The following is a 15,742-nucleotide window of genomic DNA, read 5'->3' as shown; positions in this document are numbered from 1 at the left end:
CAAATATTTTTATAACACTTATAAAGTCAAGATAACACATACAGAGCTATGAACTTTCTAAAATAAGAAGGTTCCAGAGGTGCCTTATAATCAAAATATGTTTTGCAGACGTAAGCTAAATGACCTCGGGGACTTTCTTGTTTTGTCTGTTTCAATGGATACATGAATCTCTTAATTTAAGGAGGGAAGGGAAAAACCTCCTTTTATTCCAGTCCAGTGTACAAACAAGTCAGTGAAATAAGTCATGTGTTATTAAGAATCCTCTGTGGACCTTGTTTTCCATTTTGAACCTTCTAAAACATAACCTGCAGAGTGTGGAGCATAATTAACACTTAGAATAGTCAGGATTTGCAGGACAGTATAAATTAGGTCTGTTTGAAGTAGCTTTGTTAATCCTGTTTTCAGGAACCACCTATGCTGTCCCTAGAAATCTTAAACAAATTATATTGTGGTGGAGGGTTTGTGGCTGAGAATATATTTCTAATCAATAGAGGACATAGCCTGAGGTAAATTAAATATAAATTACAAACTGAAGGTCTCATCTCATGAGGACATGGAGGACCCTCAATTCATTCTTAGTAAGTGGTTATCGATACAGTGCACCTCCAAGCAGAATAGGATCCCTCGATGTTTTCTCTTTTGTCAAGTAAAAAAATGGTTCCAGATTTAAACAATTTTTCTTATTTCCCTGTAGGGCTCTGTTCTTCCTTCCCTTCTCATCAAAAGTCTGCTGAGTCTGATTAAGTAGGAGGATTAATGAAAATAAAAGCATTAAATTTTGTAATGTTTCATGTTAGTTCAAGATCTTGAGGGTTTTGCTTTCCCTTAATTTGAGACAAATCGAGAATGCTCCACATAGTAAGGAAAGTATAACTTAAGGTTACCGTTGTTCCTCAGTCAAGGCACTGTAGTTTCTCCTCTTCTGCCCCTTATCTCCTCCTTAGTGAAAGTTTCCACAGCATGTATAAAAGAGGAAGAAGAAGAAAAGTGAGAGATTGCTACTCAGTCTGTCCTAGGTCTCAAGGTGACCTTTGTATTGCCATGGCTCTTCTGTGACAGCTTGTTGTGCATTGGTGGTTATAGCAAATGCAAGGAAATGTGACTTAGTTCACTGTCTCCCAGCAGGATCACCTGGTCCCGAGTATGTGCCCCAGCAGTTCTGTTGTTGAATAAGCTTCTCTAACTAGTAAAAACTGGGTTTTCAGGTCAGGAAACGGTAAACGAAATAACTGTAACAACTGTGCTGCTCTGAGATTCTTGAACACATCTGGGAAAAACTGAGAGATCTTTCCAGAAGTGGTTAACAATACCATGGCAGCAAAATCAGTAGAAGCAGTTCTTGGCAGCCATTTGTTGCCTTTTCAGTTGTGCCAATACAGCAGGTTGTGGTACCACCCACTGAAAGGGATGGCATAATAAGCAAAAAAAAAAAGATGGCACTACTGAAAAGGGAGCTTCGTAAGCCAGTTTCACTGCCAAAACTGACATTCAGTAACTCCGGCTTTGGACATGCTGTAGAATCCAACAGCAAAGAAGAGCAGTGCACTGTGTAGATTCAGAGAATAAGCTTATTAGCAAAGGGAAAGTGAAAAAATTGCAGTATTTCTTTGTTATTTTAGTATGTAACTTGCCACACAAATATAGCAGAAAACTTGGTTGTCATTTAAAGAGTTAGAAACTACATTCAGTCATTATACTATGGATCTGAGGAATTTTTAGCCAGAAGATAGGTGCAAATGTCAGTGTAACTTGGGCTGTGCAGTTGAATCAATACCTCCATGAGACGGCCCGTAGCTACGTTCTCAGAATGAAATGTATTACACAGTAAGCACAGCCTTGGAAACAGTGAATTTGTTAGTGAGATGCTATCTTGTAAGTCAGTAGCTCAAAACCAGTTTTCTTACTGAATGCTATCTTGATACCAGCAGCAAATTGCAAAAAATAATCCAACTTCCCCTTTGGAAAAAAAGATGGAAAGAGACTGCCTTGCCATGGATGGCTGATAGGTATCAGAATTTCTGCAGTGATGTAGAAAGCTATTTCGTTCACTGATTTTTAATAAATTAGTATCTCATGGTTGAGTGGTTGTTACTAGGCAGAACTGCAGGGAAATAGCATTTCTTCTTCAAGCTGGCTTTCTAAATGGCTTTTACACACTGATACCTGGGATTCATACCTCAGCGCTGCTTAACCTCAAGTGGTATTTATTCTTCTTCTCTGTCACCTGTGTTCTAAAAGCATGGGTGTCTGTCACCCCAAGCAGTCTTAAGGGAAGCTACTGCCTAAGAAATTAAGTTGTATTTCTGCTTCAGCAGCAGAAATTGAGAGAAAGCCTTAGAACTATTTCCAGCCTTTAAGCTGGATAAGGGAAGTTCCAACACTTGCTATTGCCTTTTCAGAATCTCATTTTTTTTGTCCTTATTATGGCCATCAGGATGGAAAACTCCAAAGAGAAAGGTAACAGGCATCACCAGTTACTCTTATCAGATAATTTAAAATTGTGCTTCTGATGCAGGCTATTAATAACCTGCTTGATGATGTTGTACTACATGAAATGATAATTTTAAGTCCAAAATGTGTTCTTGGTTAGAGGTCATTAGTTTGATAAATAATGCTGGGCCTTTCCACCACTGATTAACAAAATTATTTTAGGTACATTTTGCACACTTCTGAATGATTTTAAATAGGCAATAAAGAACCAGGATTCTCTTCTACCTTATCAGTGCCATATGCTTTATTTAATTAATGGGTTTAGCTATATATGTATTTCTAGAAGAAAAATCAACATCCATTTCCATTATGTCACATTTAGACTAAACACAGTTGAGTAAAACATACTTTTCTAAAAACAGAATGTGTTAAATAATTCGAAGGAGGCACACTCAATCCTTCAAATAATTGGGAGTATAATAAAGTCATTCTTTAAATAAATAAACATTAAAAATTAAAAATAAAACCAGCACAAATAGCACTGGTTAAAATTAACAGTGTAATTTAAAATCTTAGCTCAGCCATATAGAATTCTGGAAGATACATTATCCCTTGTCAGTGTCTGCCAGAGTAGATCCTATTCAAAGTGGAAGATCTTGAAAAAGCATTGCTAGTCTCATGGAAGAAACTGCAAGGTTGAAAAATCCAGAACACAAGAGGGCTTTTTAACTTCGGGCTTCAGCCTTTTATATTCAATTTGTAAATCTTCTCAGGATAAGCACAGAGCAATCATCTCATATTCTAAAATTAAACTTACTGTTTAGGTTTGGACCTGTGTAAGAAAACATGGAGAGACTTTTCCCTGGAGGAAGCGTGGTTCTTCCCCTACTTTCCTCTTGTTCAATTTCTGTTGGTTTAGTTAGGGTTATTCAGCTCCAGAGAGTAGAAATTTAAAATTACTGAAGACCCAGTATTTGTGTGTTGATAGCTGGAACACTTTGAAATGAGGCAACAAAGCTGGTTATAATCTTGAATTTAGCTTTGATGTCATTGTGTATGTGTTTTCTGAAGAGCAGGTGGAATCTTACAGGTGGTTATGGCAAAGCACATACGGCTTAAGCCAACATATTGTATCTTTTTCTCACAGCAGCCTACAGAGGTACATGAATTTTACAGGACTAACTAAATATGGCTTTTGGCACACGTAGATGGACTGCAGGCCAGCAGTGTTAGTGGATGTGTTATTGGCTATGTGAGATGGCTGTTAAAGTGAATTTTTGCTAACATGCCTCTTTCTCCTTCCCCATCTGTCTGTCTAACCAGTCCCATATTGCTCGTGCCGCAGGTTGTGAGCTGTGTAGCTCTGAAACTGTATATTTATTATCATCAGTCCTAGTGACATGGTGTTCTCTTAAGGTTCTGTTAGAGCTATATTTGCAGCTAGATTCAAAATGTCCAGTGCTGTAATGGAAATACGGCCATTTTAAAAGGAATTAGTTCTTGCTGGAGTTGCAAAAACACGAATCCTGTTTTGAACTGGATTGCGGAAGAACAAGAACTTCGTTTTCTTAAGTGGTGATTGATAGATAACTGTGCTGTGATATTCCAGTTATGTTTTGCCTCTCTCTCAGATACAGAACTTGACCTTTTTTCTCCCTCTCCTTCTTGCAGGGACTTAAAGCAGCCGACAATGACCCTACAGCCCCACCATATGACTCCCTCTTAGTCTTTGACTATGAAGGAAGCGGCTCCACTGCTGGATCCTTGAGCTCTCTTAACTCCTCAAGTAGTGGTGGTGAGCAAGACTATGACTACCTAAATGACTGGGGCCCACGTTTCAAGAAACTTGCTGATATGTACGGTGGAGGTGATGACTGAACTTCAAAGTGAACTTTGTTTTTGGACAAGTACAAACATTTCAACTGATATTCCCCAAAAGCATACAGAAGCTAGGCTTTAACTTTGTAGTCTACTAGCACAAGTGCTTGCTGAAGGCTTTGGGTTAGGCTGCAAACCAATTTGGGCTCCGTGGAATATCAGTGATCCAATGCTGTTTGGAAAAAAATATTGAGCTCAGTTACACTTGAATTTTACAGTACAGAAGCACTGGGATTTTATGTGCCTTTTTGTACCTTTTTCAGATCGGAATTAGTTTTATGTTTAAGGCTTTAATGGTACTGATTTATGAAATGATGCATTAAAGAGACAAAATATGTTGGGGTGGGGAGGAGTAAGGTGAAACACAATATGCTTCAACATGCTTTTGTTACATCGCATTGCTTTTATTAAAATAAGGAGATTAAAAATAAAAAAAATCCTCATGGAACAATTTTATTATCTGGGAGAGAAGACCATGAGGTGGAACAATGTACATTACTTCTAGTTTTAGATGTTAGGGAATTTTTTTCACTAAAATTCTAAAACTTACGCAGCTGGTTGCAAATAAAGGGAGTTTTCATATCACCAGTTTGTAGCAGAATTGATTTTTTTTTTCTTATGCTAGAATGTTAGACACATTTTGGTCTTAATCTATGTACACTTTTCTTTTTTCCTTTTTTTTAATTTCAAGTATTTTTTTTTCCCCACTTCACTGTAAAAAATGGTATGTGTACATAATGTTTTATTGGCATAGTCTGTGGAGAAGTGCAGAAACTTCAGAACACGTGTATGTATTATTTGGACTATGGATTCAGGTTTTTGCATGTTTATATCTTTCGTTATGGATAAAGTATTTACAAAACAGGTTGCAAACAAGTGACATTGATTCAATTGTTGAACTGTAGTTAGAGTACTCAATATTTTTTTTATTTTTATTTTTCTTATTTTTTTTTTGTTTGGGGAGGGAAAAAAGTTCTTAGCACAAAAGTTTTACATAATTTGTACCAAAAAAAAGGGGGGGGGGGGGTTGGCCTGATACTGGTGGCACCAGTAAATATACAGTATGTTTTGGGGGCAGGGAGGGAAGGGGGAAGGAGCTTTCAAACTGGAGAGACTTCTGAGAACAGCTTTGCCTCTGTATTGTATACCAGAATATGAATGATACACCTCTGACCCCAACGTTCTGAATAAAATGCTAATTTTGGATCTGGTGCTTGGTTTGGCATTTTTTGGTCCTACCGGGGCAGCCCTGACTATAGTAAATAAAAAGGACACAAAGTGCGTTTGAGTTTTGTGAGAAGTTGTGTGCACTTCTTCAGCATTCGATACTGCTGGACTGAAAATAAGCTGCGTGTAGAATTTGGCACAAATTTGGAAGGCAAGTTCCTGAGTGAAAGCAAAGTGATCTGTGCCATTTCTGGGAATTCAAAGTTTTCAATTCCACATCAATGGCTAGCTCTTTGTTTTAATGTACATTATCTAAAGAACAGAGCTTGCATCATTTTTGGCTCATTTCTAGACTGACAGTTTAATGATTGTGTGATTATGCCGTGGGTTGCATAAATAAAATAAATTGCAGATCCTGGCAGTCATCTGCCTCCTGGACTTTCTTACGATGAAGTAAAGACAAGCCCCTGTTAACTTCAGTGCACATCAGATCGTGTCCTTTGAGGAGGTGCTCACGGTCATGGAGCTTTATCAAGAAGTCCCATTAGGAGATTAGTCATTACTAACCATGTTTCTAACCTGTTACAATTATTTATTTGCAAACGAAGCAAGCACAGTAGGTACAGCACTTCTGCCTTCTTTCACTTGCAACAATCTGCTCAGGTCTAATGTCTACATTTACAATCATTAAGGGCCTAATTGTGAACGGTGTGAAGCTCAAACTCAGCAGAAACGCCACATTTCCGCAGTCTGTTGAGAGAATTGGAGCAGCGGGAGGGGATCCAGGCACTGGGACTGGCGTAGCAGCCTTCTGCGCTGGGAAGGCTCCGTGGGCAGGGAGTTTGTCTGCGGGTGATGCTCTTCAGTGTGGTGCCACTTCAGTGCTTCGTCAGCACTCAAGTTGTGATTTACATAATTTGACTGTGACTTCCAGAGGTAAATCCTGAAATCTGAGTTGGAGAGCATTAAACACTGCATGTGAGGTGTCTCCTCTTCGCTGCGCTTTTCATGGGCATGTCTCCTTTCTTCCTCTTGTTCCTGATGATGCCTGTGAAAGTTGAGAGGCAGCAATCGGTGTCTGCATACCTGGCCATTTTTTTATCTTGTGCATTTGTAACTATAGCTTGATGCTGCAACAAAGCCTTGATTTTTCAGTAGTGTCAAAATTATCAATGACCTTCTTTAAGCTATTTCCATATTAATTAGCAGTGTGGGGTAAAAAGATGTAGAGCAGGTCATAAAAATGAAAATCTGGCTATGCGTAGTTAAGTAAGAAAAACCGATAAAGGGCAGGATTTAAACTGTAAGTGCATGTTAGATAAGCAAAAGGCCACTTTTAGCACATCGATTTTGTTTTCTGTAATTTTATGCAAAAAATTTATTTTAAGCATAATTCTACTGCTATTTGGAACCAGCATACTGGAAATGCTATTGAATGCTATAAGATACAAAGAGGGAGAAAGATTTGTGAAAGATTTCCAGCTTTGGCTATAGCACATTTTTTTGTTAGAATGGAGCAGAGGTCATTTTTTATGAGCACTCAGCTCTTTTGCACAGCAATAGGAGCTTTATCCTGATCAGAAAATCTTGCAGCTCTGTCTACAGCTGCTTTGAAATTGTAGCAACAGTTCTCAAACCTAGTGTTAGGTCAGCATTAGGTCTACTGAACAGAACAAAGGGTAAATCACTTTTATGCATCTCAAATGCTTTTACACGAAAAAAAGATGTTTGAATTGATCATCTTCCATCAAGCTTCAAGTTGGTTCTTATTCTAGAAATGTGCAACCAGGTTTTGTGCCAGTGATATATGCTTAAAGCCCCGTCAGAAGACCGCACTGGGAGGAAGAGAATGGCTGACCTTTAGACCCTACAGTTGTTCTGGGAAATTCTGGCAGCCTCTTTTGAAACTGGGATTTCGCAGTGATATATACTATCTCTGCCTTGCAGACACTGTATCCAAGGGAAGTCACTGGCAAAAAATATGGCCTTAGAAACTTTTCCATCTCAGTCTTAATACAATTTGCATTTCCTTTCAATGATAGTCCTTCATAGTCTATGTCCTTCTGAACTTCAGGGGCTAAACGGATGAGGGAGAAGGGTGTTTTTTTGAGAATAAATACCTAATGGATACACAAGGCCTTACATGTGGATGGATCTAGCTTCTTGTGTTTCCCCTGGGATTGCAAAGTATTGGTGAAGGATGTTAATACTCATCCCACAACTGCCTCAAACATACTTATCATGCTTCCTCCAAGTAGTTGAACCAAGTGATGTTTGACTTCTCACCTGGTGGTTTTACTGGTGGTGATGTGCTCTTGGCTGTGCTGTAGCACAGTTACAAGCTGGCTATAAAGCTCACTGTGATCTTTCTGAATACAAAAAGCCCACATAAATCAGTCTGAGAGGGCAGACAAGGAGCACCGGCTTCTTGCCCTTACTCCAAGTTAATGTCTTGCTTGACTCTGGTTTATGAAATGTTTATAAATTCATGTAAATTTTAAATGGAAGATGTTTGTGTCTGTATTGCACTGGTTGCAGGCAGAAGATATTTCTCGGTTGTGAACAAAAATATTCTAAATAGCCACTTATTTTCTTCTGGTGCCAAAGCAGCAAAGTCGCTCTGATGCTAAAAGCCGCATGAAGTCTGCTTCTTGGTGGTTCTGTTTCGTGGTATGTAGTATTTCTGGAACCCTACCACATTCCTTACCCTGAAGAACATTTATATCTACTCTGCCATGGTCCTGTTCACCTTAACACACAAGGGAAAAATGTCTTCTGACAGGTAGTGGGACACACATCCCCAAAAGGGCCTCTCAAACCTGTCCGTAATCATTCAATATGTCTCAGGTAAGCCACTGCCAATTCTTACCTTACACAACTACTCCCACCTTCCTAAGGAGCTTTCCTTCTAGCAGGAGTGGCATGGTTTTGACAGATCAAAGTTCCTGTCTGTATCAGGAATGTGAAAACAAAGCCCCTGCTTTTACCTCCGTCAATATTAATTATTCAAATAAAACGCAGAAAAGTCTCTCAAATGCCTTAATACCTAATCCACATGGTATATTTTATACACAAGTTTTCCTCATTCAGACAGAGATGGTCTAGATTTGTATGACGTGCTTACTTTTTTCCTTACTTTTTTCACTTCTTTTACATTTCTTTACATAAGAAACTACTTTTGCTGTAGGCAAGGATCTTTCCTAGGAGTTTATTTAAAGCATAAAATAGTTGCCCTTTACTTAATATATGTCACAGGTATAATGAGGAATTTTCAGGAATAATGAAAAATTTTCCCCTTAGCAACAAAGCCCATCTGGAAAATAGAAGAGGAGAAGAATGGCTAAGGAAAAAAGGCTAAGCGCCTCCCACAGGGACTCAACGTACCTTCCATCAAATGGATAGGAAAAGAGCATCCCATTTGTTAGGGAACCTTTGATCAATCAATGGCATTCTCCAGCCAACCTGCTGCTTCTGTACTGGCCAAGGAGCTTCTTTGGTGTAATGGAGAACTTGGAGATGCCTCTTCTCTGGAGCTCCCAGTGTCATGCTGCTGCCTTTCCTGCTGGGGTGCATTCCTCCACTGAGCTTACCCAATTTTACCCCTGAGTTCACCTAGATAGTTGAACAGTGCCAAATCTCAAATCAGTCTCTACATAGTCTTCAATTTACAGCCTCAAAGAATCAAGGTCTCAGTCTTGGTTTGGTTTGGTTGCTTTGCTGTAGACTTGAGGTTGGGTTCTCAATATAGCAATAGCTGGGACGAATTCTCTTCCTTTTCAAAGTTTAGTGTCCCAAACAGTACTTTTCCCCTGCAACCTCTGTGGATTTCTAGAACATCTAAAAATGCAGCAATTGCCAGTGATACTCTAGCTACTTAAAATCAGATTTCATATTTGTATGCTCTTTTGATTTTTCTGTCACAGAAGGACGTACACTGATGTGGTGATGATGTGAGTTGCAACCCCCATAGAGCTCTTTGGGAAGATCAGTCAGGGTGAGCTGGTGGGCATGTGCTCTCTAACTGCTCTCCATGTAGCTCTGGCTGTAGAGAATGCATCTATGTGTGTGTCATGAACTGCTGCTGCTCAGAGGATTTAAGCATAGTCACAGCTCTCTTACCCCTCTTCCCTAGGCACACAAAAGCCACCCACATATGACCCCTGGAACGCAAAACCTGGAGCTCATGGGCACACAGTGTCTCACTTCATTCCTCCCCACCATTCCCTTACCATCTTTACAATCAGCCACTACCTGGACAAGGTGGTCATTGTTTTCTCATTGCTTCCATCTTTCCTCTCCTCCCCCCAACCTTGTGAGAGACTAATTTTTAGAAAGTATTTAGGACCCTTTGTCTCTTATTAACGAAGGGAATGCTCTCTGGTTTATGAATTACTATTGTTGCTTGCTGCATTTCCCATTCCTAGTATGTATTTTTAAAACCCTTTTGGTTTGCATTAAATTCTACTTTCCTAGTTCTCTTGGCAAGCCTGAGAGAATGTTTCTGGTTTCTCCTTCCCCATTTTCAGGTTGTGTAACCAGCTCTTTTGCTGTCGTTTTCAGACCTTTGATCAGTCTGGTGTAACTGAATTAAATGGTCAACCTCTCCTTCCTTGAAGCAGCTGATACTTTTTTTTTCCTTTCTAGTGGGGAACATTCTTGTTGACTTTGTATTTTCCTGTGTGGCACACAGAAAAAAAAATCAGATTTTTGCGTCATTCACAATGGCTTATATTTATTGCTGTTTCTTAAAATACGTTTCTTTTGAGAGGCTTTTTTTTTTTTTTTTAACACTAATGCATTTGTAAACCTCATGGTGGTACGCATTTATGTAATTTCGTGAAACCACCTTCAGGTGGTTCACTCCCTCCCAATGAGCCTAAATACTGCTTCTGAAAGCAACATATTTTGCTCTGGGTATGAAAAAAGAATAGTAGCATTGTGCAAATTACTTTTATACTCCTGCTTCTGAAGATAAAATTTGTTGATGTGGTATGGGTATATATAGATAGACAGATCTGTGGGCCCACCCCTTCTGTGTTCCATGTTACAGAAGTTTGATTATTACATTACATTTGTTATCTGCAGTACTGCAGGGCGAGCTTATAAAAACCCAGCTGTCTCTGTGCTCCATAAATCAAAAGTAATGACCAGATAATCAAAATTATGTTCCAATTCTAGAACATTCATTACTCGTGGCATTGTATAAAGCAGATATAAAAACAAGCAGAGTTTTTGTGCTAGGGTGATTAGAGAGAATTACACTAAAAATGTGGAATCATTACTGGTATGTGTTGACTTGAAGTTAATAAAGAGTTTGCTCAGCAAGGTTATTTTAAGATAAGCTGAGAAATAAACAAAAATGAAGCTTTTAGCCTGGCCTAGTCAGGAAGCAATATTCAGTGCCCTGTCCTTCTGAGAAATGATTTTTCCTCATTTGGGCAGAATGAAGACAACCAAGAAAAATGACCAAAAAAAGTAAAACCAACCCTTAAAAACTCCTCATGGATCGGGAGAGGCAACTTCAAAGACCTGCTCTGCTGTCATGTCTCATAACAGAAGAATCACAGGCTATTGCCGAGTTTTTTGATCTTCTCTTTTTTTGTGTGGCCAGAATTCACACTGACTAGAGCCCGAATAATCTGACTGAATCACAGAATCACAGAATCAATCAGGTTGGAAGAGACCTCAGGGATCATTGAGTCCAACCATTGCCCTGACACCACCATGTCAACTAGACCATGGCACTAAGTGCCATGTCCAGTCTTTTCTTAAACACATCCAGAGATGGTGACTCCACCACCTCCCTGGGCAGCCCATTCCAATGTCTAATAACCCTTTCTGAGAAGAAATTCTTCCTAATGTCCAACCTAAACCTCCTCTGGTAAAGCTTGAGGCTATGTCCTCTTGTCCTGTCACTAGTTGCCTGGGAGAAGAGGCCGACTCCCACTTCACTACAACCTCCCTTCAGGTAGTTGTAGACTGCAATAAGGTCACCTCTGAGCCTCCTCCAGGCTAAACAACCCCAGCTCCCTCAGCCGTTCCTCATAGGTCAGACCCTCCAGACCCTTCACCAGCTTGGTTGCCCTCCTCTGGACTCGCTCCAACACCTCAACATCTTTCTTGAAGTGAGGGGCCCAAAACGGGACCAGCACTCAAGGTGCGGCCTCACCAGTGCCGAGTACAGAGGGACGATCACTTCCCTAGACCGGCTGGCTACACTATTCCTAATAGAGGCGAGGATGCCATTGGCCTTCTTGGCCACCTGGGCACACTGCTGGCTCATGTTTAGCCAGCTGTCGATCAGCACCCCCAAGTCTCTTTCTGCCAGGTCACTTTCTAACCACTCTTCCCCCAGCCTGTAGAGCTGTATGGGGTTGTTGTGGCCGAAGTGTAAGACTCGGCACTTGTTCTTGTTGAACCTAATGCCATTGGTCTCAGCCCATCTATCTAACCTGTCCAGATCCCTCTGTAGGGCCTTCCTACTCTCCAGCAGATCGACATTCCCACCCAGCTTGGTGTCATCTGCAAATTTACTGAGGGTGCACTCAATCCCTACGTCTAGATCATCTATAAAGATATTGAACAGCACCGGCCCCAGAACTGAGCCCTGGGGAACACCGCTAGTGACCGGCCGCCAGTTGGACTTTGCCCCATTCACCACCACTCTCTGGGCTCGGCCATCCAGCCAGTTTTTAACCTATCAAAGAGTCCACCCATCCAAGCCCCGGGCAGCCAGTTTGTCTAAGAGGATGCTGTGGGAGACACTGTCAAATGCCTTACTGAAGTCTAGATAGACTACATCCACAGCCCTGCCCTCATCTACTAAGCAGGTCACTTAGTCATAGAAGGAGAACAGGTTGGTCAAGCAGGACCTGCCTTTCATGAATCCATGTTGGCTGGCCCCGATGCCCCAATTGTCCTGCATGTGCCGTGTAATGGCACTCAGGATGATCTGTTCCATCACCTTGCCTGGCACCGAGGTCAGGCTGACAGGCCTATAGTTCCCTGGATCGTCCTTCCGGCAGAGTGTCTAAGTCCAAGCTCTAACCTTGAGTTAGTTGCTTTGGAGTTTCCTGTTGTTCCCTGTTGGTATGACTAATTAAATATATGCTGTTCCTGAGAAAAGACTTTAAAGCCTAAACTACTGTTTGGGGTGTAAAAAGTTCCAGTCCATGCTCAGGAAGAGGTAATTGTGCCCTGGTATTTTGTCTGCTGAGTGAATGCCCTAACCATTATTTTGAAAATGGTCTCTTGAGTTTTGCCATGAAAATCTCTGGAAAGCTCTAGATTTTATCCTGAAGGAAACAGATTGCAAATCCTTTACATTTATTCGTGAAATAAATTGTTTTCTCGGCATTCCCACTCAGCCTGCAGCTCTTTGAAGGCAAGACTCAAATGGCAATAAAGTTTTCATATGGGACAAGGACCACAAAGAAACATTTTGAGCACAAGCCTTCACGCTTGTCCTTCAGAGACTGGAAGGCAATCCTTTGCTGAATAGCAGTCCATCAGGTCAAGTTCTCATGAAAAATTTTGCTGCTTTGAAACTCAGTAGTGTCAACATGTCTACTGTAGCAATGAATTACGGAACATAAGTGAGAGTGGCAGAATACAGCCCTTTAAAAATGGGTTCAGATACAAAGCTCCTGAGTCAATGGAGATGCTCCCATTGTGGATGCCCTCAAAGCAGCATTCAGCTCAGAGAAACCATTTACATCTGTAGTATTCCTGCAGCCATATATGATAGTATATGAAGCTAAAGAACCTTGAATAACAAGTAATATAAGCATGAATACATTTGTTTCAGAACATAGAGACTGGCATAACAATTCCAAGTTGTCACAAATTGTCGCTTGACTTAATTTTGAAAAATGTCCTTTAATGACTTTATGTTTATTACAACTCACTGTGTTCACTAAGGCGCTACGTTTGCTGAACGCTGGACCATGCTGTGATGACAGGTGACCCTGTTTAAATGAGCTTTTACAGAAATCTATTTCAGAACTATTGGGAAGATAATTTTGATGGCAATTTTGTTGGTTGACGGTCTCAAACACCACTAGACACTCGGACCTTTAGTAGCTGCCACAGGAATATCAGATCAGCTGTCATTCTAAAGGAGAGGCAAAAGATCACTCCATGAAATTAGATTTCAACACTGCTCCAGTCATACATACAGTAGTAAAAAAGCGTATAGTAAAGCGCGTATGGTGTATGCTGCATACGTATTTATTGTAGGTCTGTGGGCCACAGTCCCTGTTCATTCAATATACCTGCACAGCAATGATTTTACAAGGGCAGGATTCATAATCAGTGTCAAATAAAACATCAGGCTTCCCTGAATATCATCACAAACTTATTTGTCCTCCCAGCTCACATGAATATGCCGTACTTATGCATATTTGCGCATCTTATTGCAGGGGAGATTTTTCTCCACTGTTGAAAATCCTTGTGAATCTTAAGAGCACTATTTTTTGTTACTTGAATATAACACTGTGTGGGATCCCCCCCCCCCGAAAAAGGTATGTTTGCAAATGTCCATTTAATAAAGAGTATAATGAAATTAGAGTGGAAAAGGGCAGGTTATAATAGTACCCCATTGACAACGGTATACACATTTGCCCATTGCAGACAATTAAAGGGGTGTTTCATGATTGCATCATCTTGTTGTGAAACCTTTTTTAAGTTCTAGAAAGGTGACAAAATGGGTATAATTTTGGAACTAGAGAAGTAGGGAAGGAATGGGCACTTACTCTGCGGTCATGAAGATTTGGGACTTGTGATCCCCCTCAGTGAAAAATTGCTAATGTCAACCCATCTCTGGCAGACAGCACCTCACATTGATTTTATGCATTATTCAGCACAATTGACAGCCTTTTCAGGACAGGCTGGAAACTGATATGTTATGGAGCCTAAATTGCTTCTCCCTTCTGGAAAAGAGGGTCCCTTGAGGCCACGATTTATGTTTAATAGTGTGACAGTTGGGACTGTGAAGAAGCAGAACTTTGTTACAGCTAATGTGAAGATACTCACAGCGCAGTAGTGGTACAGTAAAAAACTGCCTCCACAGAAATTGTTATTGTCATAGGGTATCCAAAAAACCCTTTTTCTCCCTCTGTCTTGCCCCAAAACTGTAGTAAAAGAAATCAATCAATCAAAGAAATTAGAGCACCTTACCCACGTTCAGTTTTGCATGTGGAGTACCAGATGTATTGTCTGTGCAATCAGCTGGCAGGCCAGCCATGGTAAGCCTAATCAGCAGAAAAGCAAAGCTGATGGGAAAATACTGCAGCTTCCTTGCTGATGCTTTTCTGCCTTTGTCACGGGGTGGATTTTTCAGACAAAAGAGCAGCTGTGGGATAAACCTGGGCACAAAACAGAAATGTGTCCAATTTCTTTACCTGTCCGGGTCTGAGCTTCCGCTGTGGCTCCTGGGTGGTTATGATGGGATCTCTCCAGCGTAAGAGCAAATGCACAAGCCCTTCTCATGAAGCAGCTGCTAATCCCCACCCTCACTCATACCGCACGAATTTGTGTATTGGCCCCACAGTGCCAGGGGCAGGCAAATGTGAAATAATAAGCCTAACGGTACATTTTTTTCTTCATCACTGAATGGTTAGGGTTGGAAGGGACATCTGGAGATCGTCTAGTCCAACCACCTGCCAAAGCAGGTTCACCTAGAGCATGTTGCACAGAGTCATGTCCAGGCAGGTTTTGAATATCTCCAGAGAAGGAGACTCCACAGTTTCCCTGGGCAGCCTGTTCCAGTGATCTGTCACCCTCAAAGAAGTTTTTTCTCATATTGAGGTGGAACTTCCCATGTTTCAGTTTGTGCCTGTTGCCCCTTGTCCTGTCACTGGGCATCACCAAGAAGAGTCTGGCCCCATCCACTTGACACCTGCCCCTAAGGTATTTGTAAGTATTGATAAGATCCCCTCTCAGTCTTCTCTTCTCCAGGCTAAACAGACCCAGCTCCTCAGCCTTTCCTCATAGAAGAGATGCTCCAGTCCTCTGATCATCTTTGCAGCCCTCCGCTGGACTCTCTCCAGTAGTTCCTTAACTTTCTTGAACTGGGGGACCCAGAATTGGACACTTCATTGTCTCACAGAAAATCTTTTTACTCCAAGAAGCACCATCTCTGCCAAACAGCTGATGCACAGCTGTCATCATGGTGCCCTGGTTTTGGCCACGCAGACAACTAGTTTCTGTCCACCACACACCTTATGCAGGGTCAGAACAAAATAGAAAATTCTGTTCCTGAGCTGGA

At 41.0% G+C, this 15,742-nt stretch overlaps 1 protein-coding gene across 1 annotated transcript in view; it reads left to right on the top strand.

Annotated features, from left to right (window-relative positions):
* Positions 1–4,632, top strand: part of CDH2 (cadherin 2) — a 130,168-nt gene extending 125,536 nt beyond the window's left edge. Inside the window, exon 16 of the mRNA XM_068396057.1 lies at positions 4,102–4,632. Coding sequence (XP_068252158.1) covers positions 4,102–4,308 — 207 coding nt within the window. The 3' untranslated portion in view covers positions 4,309–4,632. The remainder of the gene's footprint in view (positions 1–4,101) is intronic.
* Positions 4,633–15,742: the final 11,110 nt, after the last annotated feature.

This window comes from Nyctibius grandis, chromosome 3 (assembly GCF_013368605.1).
Source record: "Nyctibius grandis isolate bNycGra1 chromosome 3, bNycGra1.pri, whole genome shotgun sequence".
NCBI lineage: Eukaryota > Metazoa > Chordata > Aves > Nyctibiiformes > Nyctibiidae > Nyctibius > Nyctibius grandis.
Note: the sequence above shows the minus strand (reverse complement) of the source record. Positions and strands in the feature narration are given on the sequence as shown.